At 43.4% G+C, this 13296-nt stretch overlaps 1 protein-coding gene across 3 annotated transcripts in view; it reads left to right on the forward strand.

Annotated features, from left to right (window-relative positions):
• The window catches only part of CDKAL1 (CDK5 regulatory subunit associated protein 1 like 1), a 1042481-nt gene that overhangs the window by 226028 nt on the left and 803157 nt on the right, over positions 1 to 13296 (forward strand). For all 3 annotated transcript variants that reach the window (XM_068236967.1, XM_068236968.1, XM_068236969.1), the window contains exon 7: positions 5541 to 5661. In XM_068236967.1, coding sequence (XP_068093068.1) covers positions 5541 to 5661 — 121 coding nt within the window. The remainder of the gene's footprint in view (positions 1 to 5540; positions 5662 to 13296) is intronic.

Below are 13296 nucleotides of genomic sequence, written 5' to 3' on the forward strand. Positions count from 1 at the left end.
GCTTGTAGCTTCGGTAATTAAATCCCACATACCATCTATATGAAAGTTTACCTTTAGATAAGCTGCCATATTTGGATCCTACAATATTACATTTATGCACAGTAGAAACTTTTACATGCATTATAGAAGTGGGCAATATTGATGGAATATGACTTCCATTACATAGCTAATCACCTTTCTAATTAGAAGTCTACTGATCATTACATGCATGGCCAGTGATACAGATGACTATGTAAGTAGTATTTGGTAGGATGTCTGCAGGCATAGATAATGGGATCATTGTTCTTAGTAGCAGCATAATTTTGTGCTTTGCCTAGCTAGAGACTATGAAGCATATGACATCATATGTATATAATAGATGTGCATATTAAGCTATCAGACTATTCTTGCTCACCTCTTCATTAACTTCTCTGTGGTCATGAATGTTTTATCTCTGCTGTATCAAGGAGCCAACTGCCGTTTGACTCTGTTTATTCACTCACATTCTAACATGAATAAGCCCATTTATTCTGCTGGTCTATTAAAGTAATTAGTGAAGCAAGGTCGTGATTGATGAACGTATTACGGTTTCAGATTTTATTTTAAGAACCTAATATTTAAAAAAAATATATTTAGCATCAGTTGTTTGGACTCTACCTATACATGCTTATTATTGATTTAAAGTGAACCGAGCATCATTTTTAACACCCAGGGCAGCTCTATAGCAAATTAAAAATGCATTATAAAAATGTGGTTTATTATTAAAAAAAAAGCTTTAATTTTTCCTCATTTTTTTACATCTAAGGGTTAAATTAGCCACTGAGGTCCCTGAACAGGAGATTGTGGAAGACCGATAAGAAATCACCTCTTTAGACTTAATTGACCACAAACAAATCCCCATTGTACTTCAAACAGAAAACATCAGTTAGGGCTGGTTCAGACGGACGCTTGTGTAGCGTTTACCGCCAGCGTTCAGGGCTTGGCGTTAAACGCTCCCATTCAAGTGAATGGGAGCATTTGTACCAAGCTTTTACGCGCGTTTACACGAACGCGGCGTTCGGGTCCCGATTTTCACTGGCGTTCAAGGCTTCCAGGGGCGGTTAACCGTGACGGCTAATGTCCCCCTAGGGGAAGAAAAAACGCGACCGCAACGCAAACGCTGCTGAAAGCCCGAACACATTGCCACTGCGACGCCAATGAACGCGACGCCTCCAAACGTCTGTCTGAACCAGCCCTTACAGTTGAAGAATATCACACCTAGCCTGGATAATAGCAGTTGTAAAACAGCAGGGGTTGAACTTCTGAACAATGGCAGCCCTTGCAGCTATTTGAAGCCAAGAGCTGCTTGGATCCCTTTAAAGCTGCCTGTTTTGTGTTTAAAGTGGGACTCCAGGATTGCAAACTAAAATATTGTGTGTCAACCACGATGGGGATTTGGTTTATTAAAAAAAATCCCTTCTGCTTTTTCCAAGGCAGTGAAGTTGGTACATAAATCCTCTGAGCTCCTCAATTTATGGTGCCCCTGATTCTAACTCTATTTTTAATATACTAATATATTTTCCATCCTGATTGAAAAAAACGCTGCAAGAAAGGCATTTCATCACTGACCAACCTCAGCAGTTTTAAAGCTATGTGAAGATGGAGTTTGGGAGCAAACTGCTGGCTAGGAAGCTGATGCACTACACTGTTGGCCATCTGATGATGTCACTGCCAACCTGAATGAGGATAGAATTTATTTTTCCCATCTGAAATCTATACCTAAATCTGTTACTTTACCTTTATGTTAGAAACTACCAACATTCATTGAATCTAAAGTTTTTAAATGAAAACACTTTTTGTAACACGGTAATCAAAGTGCCCTTTGTTCACAGGTGTGCTTCGATTTCTGGTCAGTTGCAAGTGCACCGTATGCTGCATTTTTTCTGCATTTGCAATTGGTCTTTAATTGGTTTTTAAACGCCCATTAGAAATCGCTATAGCAAACACACTGTAAATAGTGACAGTTGCTATCGCAGTATGTTTCGGTGTAAAAGGGACCAAATCTTGATAGCAGAGAAGAGCAGGTGTGAGGGAGGGGAAGGGGAGGTAACTAGGCTTTTTTTTTGTTTTTTTTAGCTTCATGCTCTCCGGCAATGTATGAGAAGAGAGCCGTGTGGTAACGGTGGTGGTGGTGGGGAAGGGGTACGACTGAGATAAGATTCATTACGGCAGACACATTTATGATTACATTGGAATGCTTGCAATGCAGGGCTATGATATAGACTACTTAATAAACACAACAGTGGGTAATTGTAGAGTTTAACTTGGGGACAAAACGATCCTCCGGGGACGGGAGCGAGGACGCATGCGGCATGCTTTGAGGCTAATTACTTTTTTAAACATATTTTTACCTGGCTTTTCCACTTTAGAAATGGTCAGAAGTCCCATTGCTGTGTGAGAGAACCAATATTGTCAAGCTAAGACATTCAAGAATTTCTTTCAGAACTTTATTAACCACTTGCCGACCGCACGCTTATACCGTGCGTCGGCAAAGTGGCAGCTGCAGGACCAGCGACGCAGTACTGCGTCGCCAGCTGCAGGCTGATTAATCAGGAAGCAGCCGCTCGCGCGAGCGGCTGCTTCCTGTCAAATCACGGCGGGGGGCTCCGTGAATAGCCTGCGGGCCGCCGGTGGCGGCTCGCAGGCTAAATGTAAACACAAGCGGAAATAATCCGCTTTGTTTACATTTGTACGGCGCTGCTGCGCAGCAGCGCCGTAAGGCAGATCGGCGATCCCCGGCCAATCGGCGGCCGGGGATCGCCACCATGTGATAGGGGACGTCCTGTCACTGGCTGCACAGGACAGATAGCGTCCTGTGCAGCCTCGATCACCGGGGGGGGGGGGAACAGGTAGGAGAGGGAGGGGGGAATTTTGCCGCGGAGGGGGGCTTTGAGGTGCCCCCCCCCCCGCCAGCCACACGCAGGCAGAAGAGATCAGACCCCGCCTGCACATCATCCCCCTAGTGGGGAAAAAAGGGGGGCAATCTGATCTCTCTGCCTGCACCCTGATCTGTGCTGGGGGCTGTAGAGCCCACCCAGCACAGATCACTAAAAACCACGCTGGTCCTTAAGGGGGGGTAAAGGGTGGGTCATCAAGTGGTTAAACATACTTTTAATAATGTTACATCAACATTGCAGACGGTACGGTTTCAAAGAGTCCAAGTAAAACATACAGAGAAAAATAACTTTTCAAGCACAAGGCAAGAGTGACACTCTAAGGTACTAGCTTGTAAAAACCCAGCAGGTTCCTGAATAACAGAAATGTATATCTGAAGTGCTAGGTAATCCAGTAATTTTGGTACATGTTATTGCCTCACTTTTCCACTGCTGTGTAATAAAAGTACCGAGTACCAATTTTATCAATCTTAGAAATTTAAGAATTTCTTTCAGAACCGTATTAAACATACATTTAATAATAATACATCATCATTGCAGACAGTTAGGTTTCAATGAGTTTAGTAAAACATACAAAGAAAAAGAAAACTTTGGCTAATTACGTACTGTGTTGGTGGGCATATGTAGCGATGTATGGACAGATTAACCAAGAGACTCTGTTGGCTAACTATAAACCGCAGGCTGATTTCTGATCGCTTTTAGTATGAAATCTTTTGGGAATTGGCATTGTGATGCCGCCTTGGTTGCTGCACCTCAAAAGTATTTTGGGGAAAGCGACTGGGGGTTCAGTCACGTTCATCGGCTATCACACACCATTACCGCTGTGCACCCGATCGACCACTTTTGCCCGAGATTTCCCAACATGTCCAATGGATACGTGTTGTTGCAACACCAATTTTCATCCGAATCGATGATAATGATGGAACTGGATGGTTGTTCGGCTGCAAAATTGGCAGATATATGGCCACCTTAAAGTGGATCCGAGATAAACTTTTACTCGTATAATTGTGTTCCTTTCATATAGTTTATAGGGCATTGCTCAAGCCAAATACTTTTTAGTAGCAAGGGCTTATGGGAGCTCAGTCTGGGCAGGAGGAGGAGGAGGAGGTTACTAGTCAGAGATTTCAGAAGCAGGAGGGAGGAGGAGAGGGGAGTGAAGTTTTCACAGGCTGAGGGCTGGAGATGCTATCAGCTTGCCTGTGTGTAATGTGACAAATAGAACATGGCCGCTCTCATTGTATCACAGGAATAAATAATCATACACTGTTGAAGCTGTTTGCAGCTAGATTTGCTGTGTAAACTATCTAAACTTTAGATAAGATATATAGACAAGTTACTTGTTATAGTTAGTTTTGCATCTCTGATCCATTTTAAGACTGCTTGCAGGTAATATGTGCTCCTGCGGTGCTGTAGTAAAATGGGTGCCATATACACTACAATGTTAATTGTCGCTATAGCCGTGTCGAGGGGGTAATTTGGCTGCCTGGGGCACCTTATAATTATCGTTTTTGGGCAGTACAAATATGAGTGTAGGGTGTTTTAGCAGCACAGATTTCGGTAGATATTGGGGTGGACAGTTAGGGCTAGGCATCAATAATTAAGTCAGAATAGGGATAGTAAAATATTGGTTAAAAATACTGCTGTTCTATTACTCATTGCCCAGTAGTAAAATATTGGTATTTTTACTGATATTCTACTAGTGGCTCTCCCTGGCGCCCAAATTACCATGGCACCCTTTTTACATGCATACATCTATGCAATATTGCTTACATCAGCTAGCTTTGTATTGCTCAGTGCAGTACAAAGCTATGTGTGCTTAATTAAAGAACATAGATCAATATGCTCTAGATCATACATGTCAAACTCTGGTCCTCAGAGCCATTAAATTTGGCCCTCAAGGGGTTTCCCCACTTTGCATTATGTTTAGTCCACTCAAGACCACCAGGGAAGCTATATTGGAGGTGAAGCCCTAAATCGCCAGGAAAGCCATACATGGGGTGGTAGGGGAAAGCACTAATTACTAAGGAACTGTCTAGGGGAGGGTGGGGGCCACTAGACACCAGGGAACTGTATAGGAGTTGTATGGGGAGGGGGGCAATTAGACACCAGGGAACTTTTATACAGTGGCCAGTAGACGTTGAGGTTGGCCCAGTGTTCAATTTTGGCCCACTTTGTAGTTTGACACGCCTGATCTAGATCAATAATAATGCCTATTTGAGTAGATTTTCATTAGGTCATTGGTTTTGGAAAATCTTTATCTTCAAATATTTAAAAAATCTACATGTGTATGATGGCTTTTAATTAGTACCATGAGGCTCAGGTTCCCCGTAGGTGATAGTATAGTAGGACTTGTGTGGTCTGCACCATGCCTGAAGTTGTGAAGAAACATCTTAACTGCCTGCTATCTGCATACAGAATAGCTTGTTCCCAGCCTCATTAGTTGGATCACTTTGTTATAAATTCCTCTTGTCGTCTTTATCACTATTGCAGTTTTGCCTATACATCTCCTTCACTGTTAATGTCTGCTTTAAATATTTAAATGCCACCATTAATATATCTGGCAGTGCAGAATGAATTATGCTGAAGTGGTATGACTTGTGTTTGTGTATTTATGTGCTTCATTTGAAGGTCATTCGGTGCGACTGCTGGGTCAGAAAAAGGATAATGGAAAACGGTTGGGGGGAGCGCGATTGGATTTGCCAAAGATTAGGAAGAACCCACTGATAGAAATCATTTCCATCAATACAGGGTAAGCTTCTTTCAAATTTGCTCATAAAATATTCAGTGCTGCCTAAGAATTCAATTTCATTTTTTTCCCCAAGACTTAGTGCTTTCTGCTGCTCAACTTATTAAAAGAGAACTAAAATCCTCACAAACCCTGTGGGATTCTCTAGAATATCTTTCAAGCAATACAAATATTTTTTCTTGTTTACTTTTTGCCCAATATCCTTGTTTTGTTCTTTGCTGCATTATTTTCTGTCACTTATCATTCACTACTTACATCTTTAAAGCTATGATTACTGGATTCCTTACCAGAAAACATCTGTTTATCCCGGCACATGGGGCACAAACCTGTCTCTGGCTTATCCCGGAGATCACTGCTGATTTTGTCAGACTACTTTTACACATCTCTAGAGAATCGCTGTCCATTACAGGACAGGTTTGTTGTGGCAAAAAGTCCGCTCATAATACATCTTGTTTTATTCAGACAGCACCATCTGACATAAATCATCAAAATGTCATTTGTTTGGCATTGAGGTTTTTCAGTTTTAAGTCTGAAAGGGATTCTTCGGGAAACAAGAAGAAACAAAACTTTCATCATGAATAACTTACCTCAGACTGCATCTTGCTTGCGTACATCTTTACGTAGGGCCTGTCATAGAAGAATGAAAATGGTGAGCATCGGCCAAAGTATGATTGGCAATGTTAGATATGTTAGATACTTACAAATGACCCGTCAATAAGAATGGCCTGAAAATTTTAAGTTTGGTTCTGTGAGAACAAGTAAATCTTTTTTTTCAAACATACCATGTTGTTTTTGAGAAAATCAATATTAAAAATAATTAATTTTTTTTTAAACTAGTAAAATGACATTTTGCTGTGATACACTGAGGGGACTGAGGGGACAGAGGTTACACGGGAGGAGGGGGGGATCCGCGCATGCGCAGAAAACTCAAACGTGTTTATGGGGCAGGAGGAAGCTACGGGTGACTATCAAATCTTTACTTTTCCAGGTCTCTGGTGCACTTCAAAATAATTGCGCATCTATCCTTTGTAAATGGTACCTGTGTTATGCAGAAATAAGTTTGTCTGCTACAGTCTTGCTCAAGAGAGTATTCAATAGCATGTACCGGTCAATAAAATTGTGTGCATGCGCGGAGCTGCTAATGGGATGCAACACACAGGCAGTGTTCAAAAAAATATGTTAACTGAATAACATACTTTCCTGTATAGAAATACAGAACCCTGAATCTGTTTTTTGCTGTCTTCCCATATGTTTAAGGCTGGTTACACACTGCAGAATGTTGGCAGCGGTGCGTCACGGGGACTGCAGCGCCAAAACCAGGCATTCAGGGATTACTGCGTTAGTACGCGGTAATCCCCGCCTGCCAGACAGCTAAGCAGGAAGTGACATTCCCTTCCTGTGACTGAAGCGATCACGTGCGCGGAAGCATGTTACTAAAAATATGCTTTGGCTCATGTGCTCATGTTCGGTTACATCGCACCGCACTGTGTTGGTATGAACGGCCCATAGACTTTCATTGGGCTGCAGTAAAATTGCCGCACTGCCTCAGTGTGAAAGGCCCCTCAATTGCACAGTGAGGCCTGGTGCACACCAAAAACCGCTAGCAGATCCGCAAAATGCTAGCAGATTTTGAAACGCTTTTTCTTCTTTTTCTGTAGCGTTTCAGCTAGCGTTTTGCGGTTTTGTGTAGCGGTTTTGGTGTAGTAGATTTCCTGTATTGTTACAGTAAAGCTGTTACTGAACAGCTACTGTAACAAAAAACGCCTGGCAAACCGCTCTGAATTGCCGTTTTTCAGAGCGGTTTGCGTTTTTCCTATACTTAACATTGAGGCAGAAACGCATCCGCAATCCAAAATCTGCTGCAGCCCGGGAGTATGCGTTTCTGCAAAACGCCTCCCGCTCTGGTGTGCACCAGCCCATTGAAATACATTACCCTAGCGGATCCGCACCCGCAGGAGGATCGCAAACCGCAGCGGAAACGCTCTGGTGTGCACTAGGCCTTAATGCTGATGGTTAGAGAGATGCGAATCTGAGTTGATATAAATATTCATGCTAATTTTATGCAAATGCATGCAGCTTTTAAATGAACCAATCAGATGCCACAGCAAGATTTAAATTGCCTGCTTGCAAGCTACCTATATTTGCATAAAATTTGCATAAAATGTACATCAATGTGGAATTTATTAGATCTCATGGACCATACTTTGTAGTTAACTATATTGGATAGGAAAAACAGCTGGCTATAGCAGTTCTGAACGTCTTTGCATTGAAAACATGGCATTCAGGTAACAGTTCACCTGCAGAGCAACACCACAAGTAGAGTTTTAAGAGGCACCGTAGTAATATGTATTAGAACGTAGTAAATTATTCAGGCTACCCACTTTTACATTAATTATCCTAGTTTCAGCATAAGAAACACCTCATGCTATCTACAGTATATGTTGCTGTATAAAACTCAAAAATGAACACATTGTGCTAAACACTGTTAATGGAGAAAAATGGCAGTGCGCTTTTACAAATCACAAAACACAATTTAAACATCCTAAGAAGCGCACATAAATATCCATGTGAGGTATCAACCACAAGTGGATTCATCTTCCAACAGATTCAAAGTTCAGGCAAGTGCAGAAGCTACAACACTCCACTTCAGTGAACTAAACCACCACCTCGCCCTTAGAAGTGTGCACTCACCCACTCCAGAATCCAGTTTAAAATTTGCCTTAACATCTTAAAAAATACCCCTTTCTGGTCTAACATAACCCTAAGGGTCTGAGCTCACTTGCGTGCTTCTGTGTGTTTTTCCGCAACATATCCATGTTATGGTGCCTATACGCGATACAATAAAAATGTTAGATTTCAGTTGAAAATATTTTTTTTCGATCAAGAAATTCAAACGATTATCCCGTTTTTTCGAGAAAAATCTGATTGGACATGCTGGAAAAATCTTTATATTTGATCTAACGAAATAATCAAACTAAATTATCTAATCGAAAAAAAAAATGAAAAATCGTACCATGTATGGGCACCTTTAGAATGATATGCATTGCTGAAAAATGCACAAAAGGTCACAAGTGTGCTCAGGCCCTAAGTTCCCAACCTACCACACATCTGACCATTGTCCCTTCCCTAACCCCACCCTTGTGAAATGGCCCATAGGATTTGATTGTACAAGCATTTTCCAAAATTGTGATTTGCTTCTTAGGTTTAGTATAAAAATAAAGAAAATGTTTTTGTAAATTGTTTTATGCAGATAAATGCTTATATCACTAAATAAGGAGACATTTGTTAAGAGCACTATTTTCGAGTTTAACTAGAAAACATTTGTAAATACAGGTGTTGCAGTTTAATTATTAAGAACCAGGATCTTTATGAATTGCGTAGAGCGCTAAAAAGAATTAAAAAGTACAGCAATAAAAAAAAAGTACAGCTTGCCTTCCTAAAAAAAAATATTTGCAAGTATTCAGCTTCACATGATCAAGAATGATCAAGAAGTGCTAATTTCAGGCCATTGATTGAACATGCAGTGATTAGGCCAACACAACCAGGAACAGCTGTTTGGAAGTTGGAACATATGGCTCTATAAAATTAATATGATATAGGTGTGTTGTAAACCAGTAGTTCTGGATGTATGCCTTGCTTTTCGGGAATGTAAACAAACAATTTGCGTATTTGCTTTCTATCCTGAAGTGATGTATTGTGGGACAACGTCTTGCTCATGTTACTCTGAATACTTGCAAATCGCTTCTGTTTTGGAAGGCACAATTTATAATTTTTTTTTTATAAGTTCAAGAAAATCTTAATCAAGATGGCTTCTGAGAGAAAACCAGTTCCTAGTTAGCAGACTGTATGTCTGGGTTGTTTGCTCTCATAATGCAAAGGCCTGAATAGACATTAAGCTTTTGATGGATGAAATGATCATTTATATTCATTTTGTCTGAGGTCCTGTACAGGCAACAGTTGGTTTTAACAGGATTTCTCAGCCAATTGGTTTCTTCCTGTCCACAGCAACAAGCCTTTTGCTTATTTTTGCTGTCCTGCCTCATTGAATAGTAAACCGTTTTCTCCATGTACTTTACTACAGCTATAAAGTGAGTTCTGCCAGATCATCATCATTGGATGATAGTCTGCAGCGGAGCATCCGACGACAAAAAAACAACCAAAAACTGGAATGCTTATTTGAAATCTCTCATATTTCTAAGACGACAAGACAACTGACAGTGTGGACATTACATCTAAAAATAAGTGCACTATATTGCCATAAGTATTAGTGTCCCTCCAAATGGTTTAACTCAGGTTAACTCAATCACTTTTTTGGCCACATGTTTTTTTAAGTCAAGCTCTTTGGCATGTAGACTATTGATACAAACATTTATGGGTCATTTTTGGTCATTTTCAGGAGCTCAGAGAATTCCTGCTTTGTGCCGTGATTCGTGATAGCACCGATGCAGTAGCCTCCCTGGCGGTATGGACGAGCTGAGTTCGTCCAGCAAAAACTTGCAAAAAGTGGTAATGACGAGCTGAGCTCGTCCATGCCGACAAGGAGATTTCCTGTTTCTCTGCCCCGCCGGCTGCCTTTTTTTTTTTCATCAGAGGGATCCCCCAGGATGGCTGGATGCCTGACTGCACGCTGTGGGTAGCGATCTGCGCTACCCACAGCGTGCAGAACAAGCATCCAGCCACCCTAGGGAATCCCTGGGCAGCCAGCAGGGCAGAGAATGTGCGGGGGTTCCCCCTTGTATGCGGAGGCTATGTGGAGGGATCCCCCTCTGTGCGGGTGGGGGGATCCCTTTCAATGATGGCTATGTGGGCGGGGGGATCCCCCTCTGTGCGGGTGGGGGGGACCCCCCTTCAATGATGGCTATGTGGGCGGGGGATCCCCCTCTGTGCGGGTGGGGGGATCCCCCTGCAATGATGGCTATGTGGGCGGGGGATCCCCCTCTGTGCGGGTGGGGGGATCCTCCTTCAATGGTGGCTATTTGGGTGGCCTATCCCCCTCCAAACCCCCTCCCTCCCTATCCCCCCCCCCCCCGTCTCAGCCCGTTGAGTAAATGCGTGTACTCACCTGAGGGCTTTCTCCAGCGAGGGCTGCAGCGCACTGTCTCCTCCATCTCCGAAGTCTCGTTTGCCGTACAGTTAAATTACGAGACTTGGTGGAGGAGACAGTGCACTGCAGCTGTCGCTGGAGAAAGCCCTCGGGTGAGTACATGCATTTACTCAACGGGCTGAGACGGGAGGGGGTTTGGAGGGGGATAGGCCACCCAAATAGCCACCATTGAAGGGGGATCCGCCCACCCGCACAGAGGGGGATCCCCCCGCCCACATAGCCATCATTGAAGGGGGATCCCCCCACCCGCACAGAGGGGGATCCCCCCGCCCACATAGCCATCATTGAAGGGGGATCCCCCCACCCGCACAGAGGGGGATCCCCCTCCCCGCCCACATAGCCATCATTGAAGGGGGATCCCCCCACCCGCACAGAGGGGGATCCCACTCCCCGCCCACATAGCCATCATTGAAGGGGGATCCCCCTCACCCGCACAGAGGGGGAATCCCCCTCCACATAGCCTCCGCATACAAGGGGGAACCCCCGCACATTCTCTGCCCCGCTGGCTGCCCAGGGATTCCCTAGGGTGGCTGGATGCTTGTTCTGCACGCTGTGGGTAGCACAGATAACTACCCACAGCGTGCTAGTATGGGGGGGGGGGGACATCTGGCAACCTATAAATCTGGCTAAACACCTGGCTCACTATATACCTGGCTGCACATCTGGCTACCTATACATCTGGCTATACATCTGGCTTATTATACCTGGCTGCACATCTGGCTACCTATACATCTGGATCTTATACTCACCATTGGCGTGCTGATCCCTCGTCTCGTACCTCTGATAGCTTCCCCAGTGTCTTCCTTCATGTCCCTTGGCGGATTTTGCTTCTCCCCCGGCGATCACATGTCCCCCGTTGATCGGCGTTGATGACACCAAGGCCATCGGCGTTGATGACAACCGCGTCATCAACATCTTGCAGAAAACACTTTTTTAAATTAAATTCAATACAATAACCTGTATTGAATTCAATTAAAAAAAAAAATGAATTGCAAAAAAAAAAGGTTGAAAATTGGAAATTAATTAAAAACACTTTTTGCACAGAAATCCTGGGGAAATTGAACGCCAGGGTGGTTAAAGGGAGACTGAAGCTTTTTTTAAAAATAAAAAAAAACAGATACTTAAGGACAGAGAAGTCTCTGAGTCCTAATGAGCCTTTGCGTTCTCCTCCCGGTGTGTGCGTTCCCCCACAGGTTCCCCCGTTAGCAGTCCACCACCAATTTGGTCGTGGACTGCTCTTTTCTGGGTTGAGGAGACTTCGGCAGCCTTCGGAAGCACTCGGGCTTCCAAATATGAGCCGCTCCATACAGCACACACGCGGATGCCCTCTCTAGTGCACTCGCACCTGCGCAGTACAGAGACGCTGGTCTTCGGAAGCCCAAGCGCCTCCAAAGACTGCCGAAGTCACCCGCGGGAGATAAAAACTGTGGAGCCTGCGGGGAAACTAGGACACTGGGGGGTGAACAGGATAGGCTCATTTGGACCCAGAGCCTTCCCTCTCTTTAGGTAAGTATCTATCTATTAAAAAAAAAAAAAAAAAAAAAAAAAAAAGCTTCAGTTTCACTTCAAGTCTAATCACCAAATTTCCTTGCTGCTAAATATTCCATGATCATCTTTTAGTGGTATTATAACAAAGTGGAAGCAGTTGGAAACAGCAACTCCGCTATAAAGTCAAAATGCAATGCAGATCGTCAAATGCAGTGATGTAAAGTATGCTGCCACTTGTCACAGCAGTGGAGACATGTTCTCTAGCTTGATGAATGATGCTTCTCAGTCTGGTATTTTAATGGACGAGTCTGGGTTTGGCTGAGGCCAGGAAACTTTACTTGCCTAACTGCATTTTGCCTAGTGTAAAGGTGGATGGGAGGGGGGATCGTGGTGTGAGGCTGTTTTTCAGGGATTGGACTTGGCTTCATGACAAAAGGACATTTTGGACAGATTCATACTCCCAACTTTGTGGAGAGTTTGGGAATGATCCCTTCCTGTTCTAACTGTATCAGTCTATATAGACATGGTTGAGCGAGTTTGTTGTGGAAGAAATTGATAGAAGACCTTTGGGATGAATTAGAGAAACAAAAGTTTGCTTTCCTAAAACAGAAAGAATTTGCGATAATTCAGGTTGGAGTGAGCTCGAGATGTCTCCCAGGCACCACTGCTGAATATATGCAAATTAACCATTGTACCCTTAGAAGCTAAACACACCTCCAGAACCGCTGGAATGCAATGATGTGTCAGCTTGTTAATATGTACAGAGCCATAATAATCCAACATGCATACAGACTGTATGGATGACTGCCGGATGAATTAGAGCAGAGACTGCGAGGCAAGCCATCTTATCCAGCATCAGTGCTCTTCTAGAAAAATGGTCAAAATTTCCCATAAACATACTCCCAAACCTTGAGGAAAGCTTTACTAGAAGGGATGAAGCTATTGCAGGTGCAAAAGGTGTGCCAACTCCATATTAAAGTCTATGTATTAAGAATGAGGTTTTATTAAAGTTCATGTGTGCCCAAAGGCAGGCATTGCAGTATTTG

This window comes from Hyperolius riggenbachi, chromosome 5 (assembly GCF_040937935.1).
Source record: "Hyperolius riggenbachi isolate aHypRig1 chromosome 5, aHypRig1.pri, whole genome shotgun sequence".
In the NCBI taxonomy this organism is placed as follows: domain Eukaryota; kingdom Metazoa; phylum Chordata; class Amphibia; order Anura; family Hyperoliidae; genus Hyperolius; species Hyperolius riggenbachi.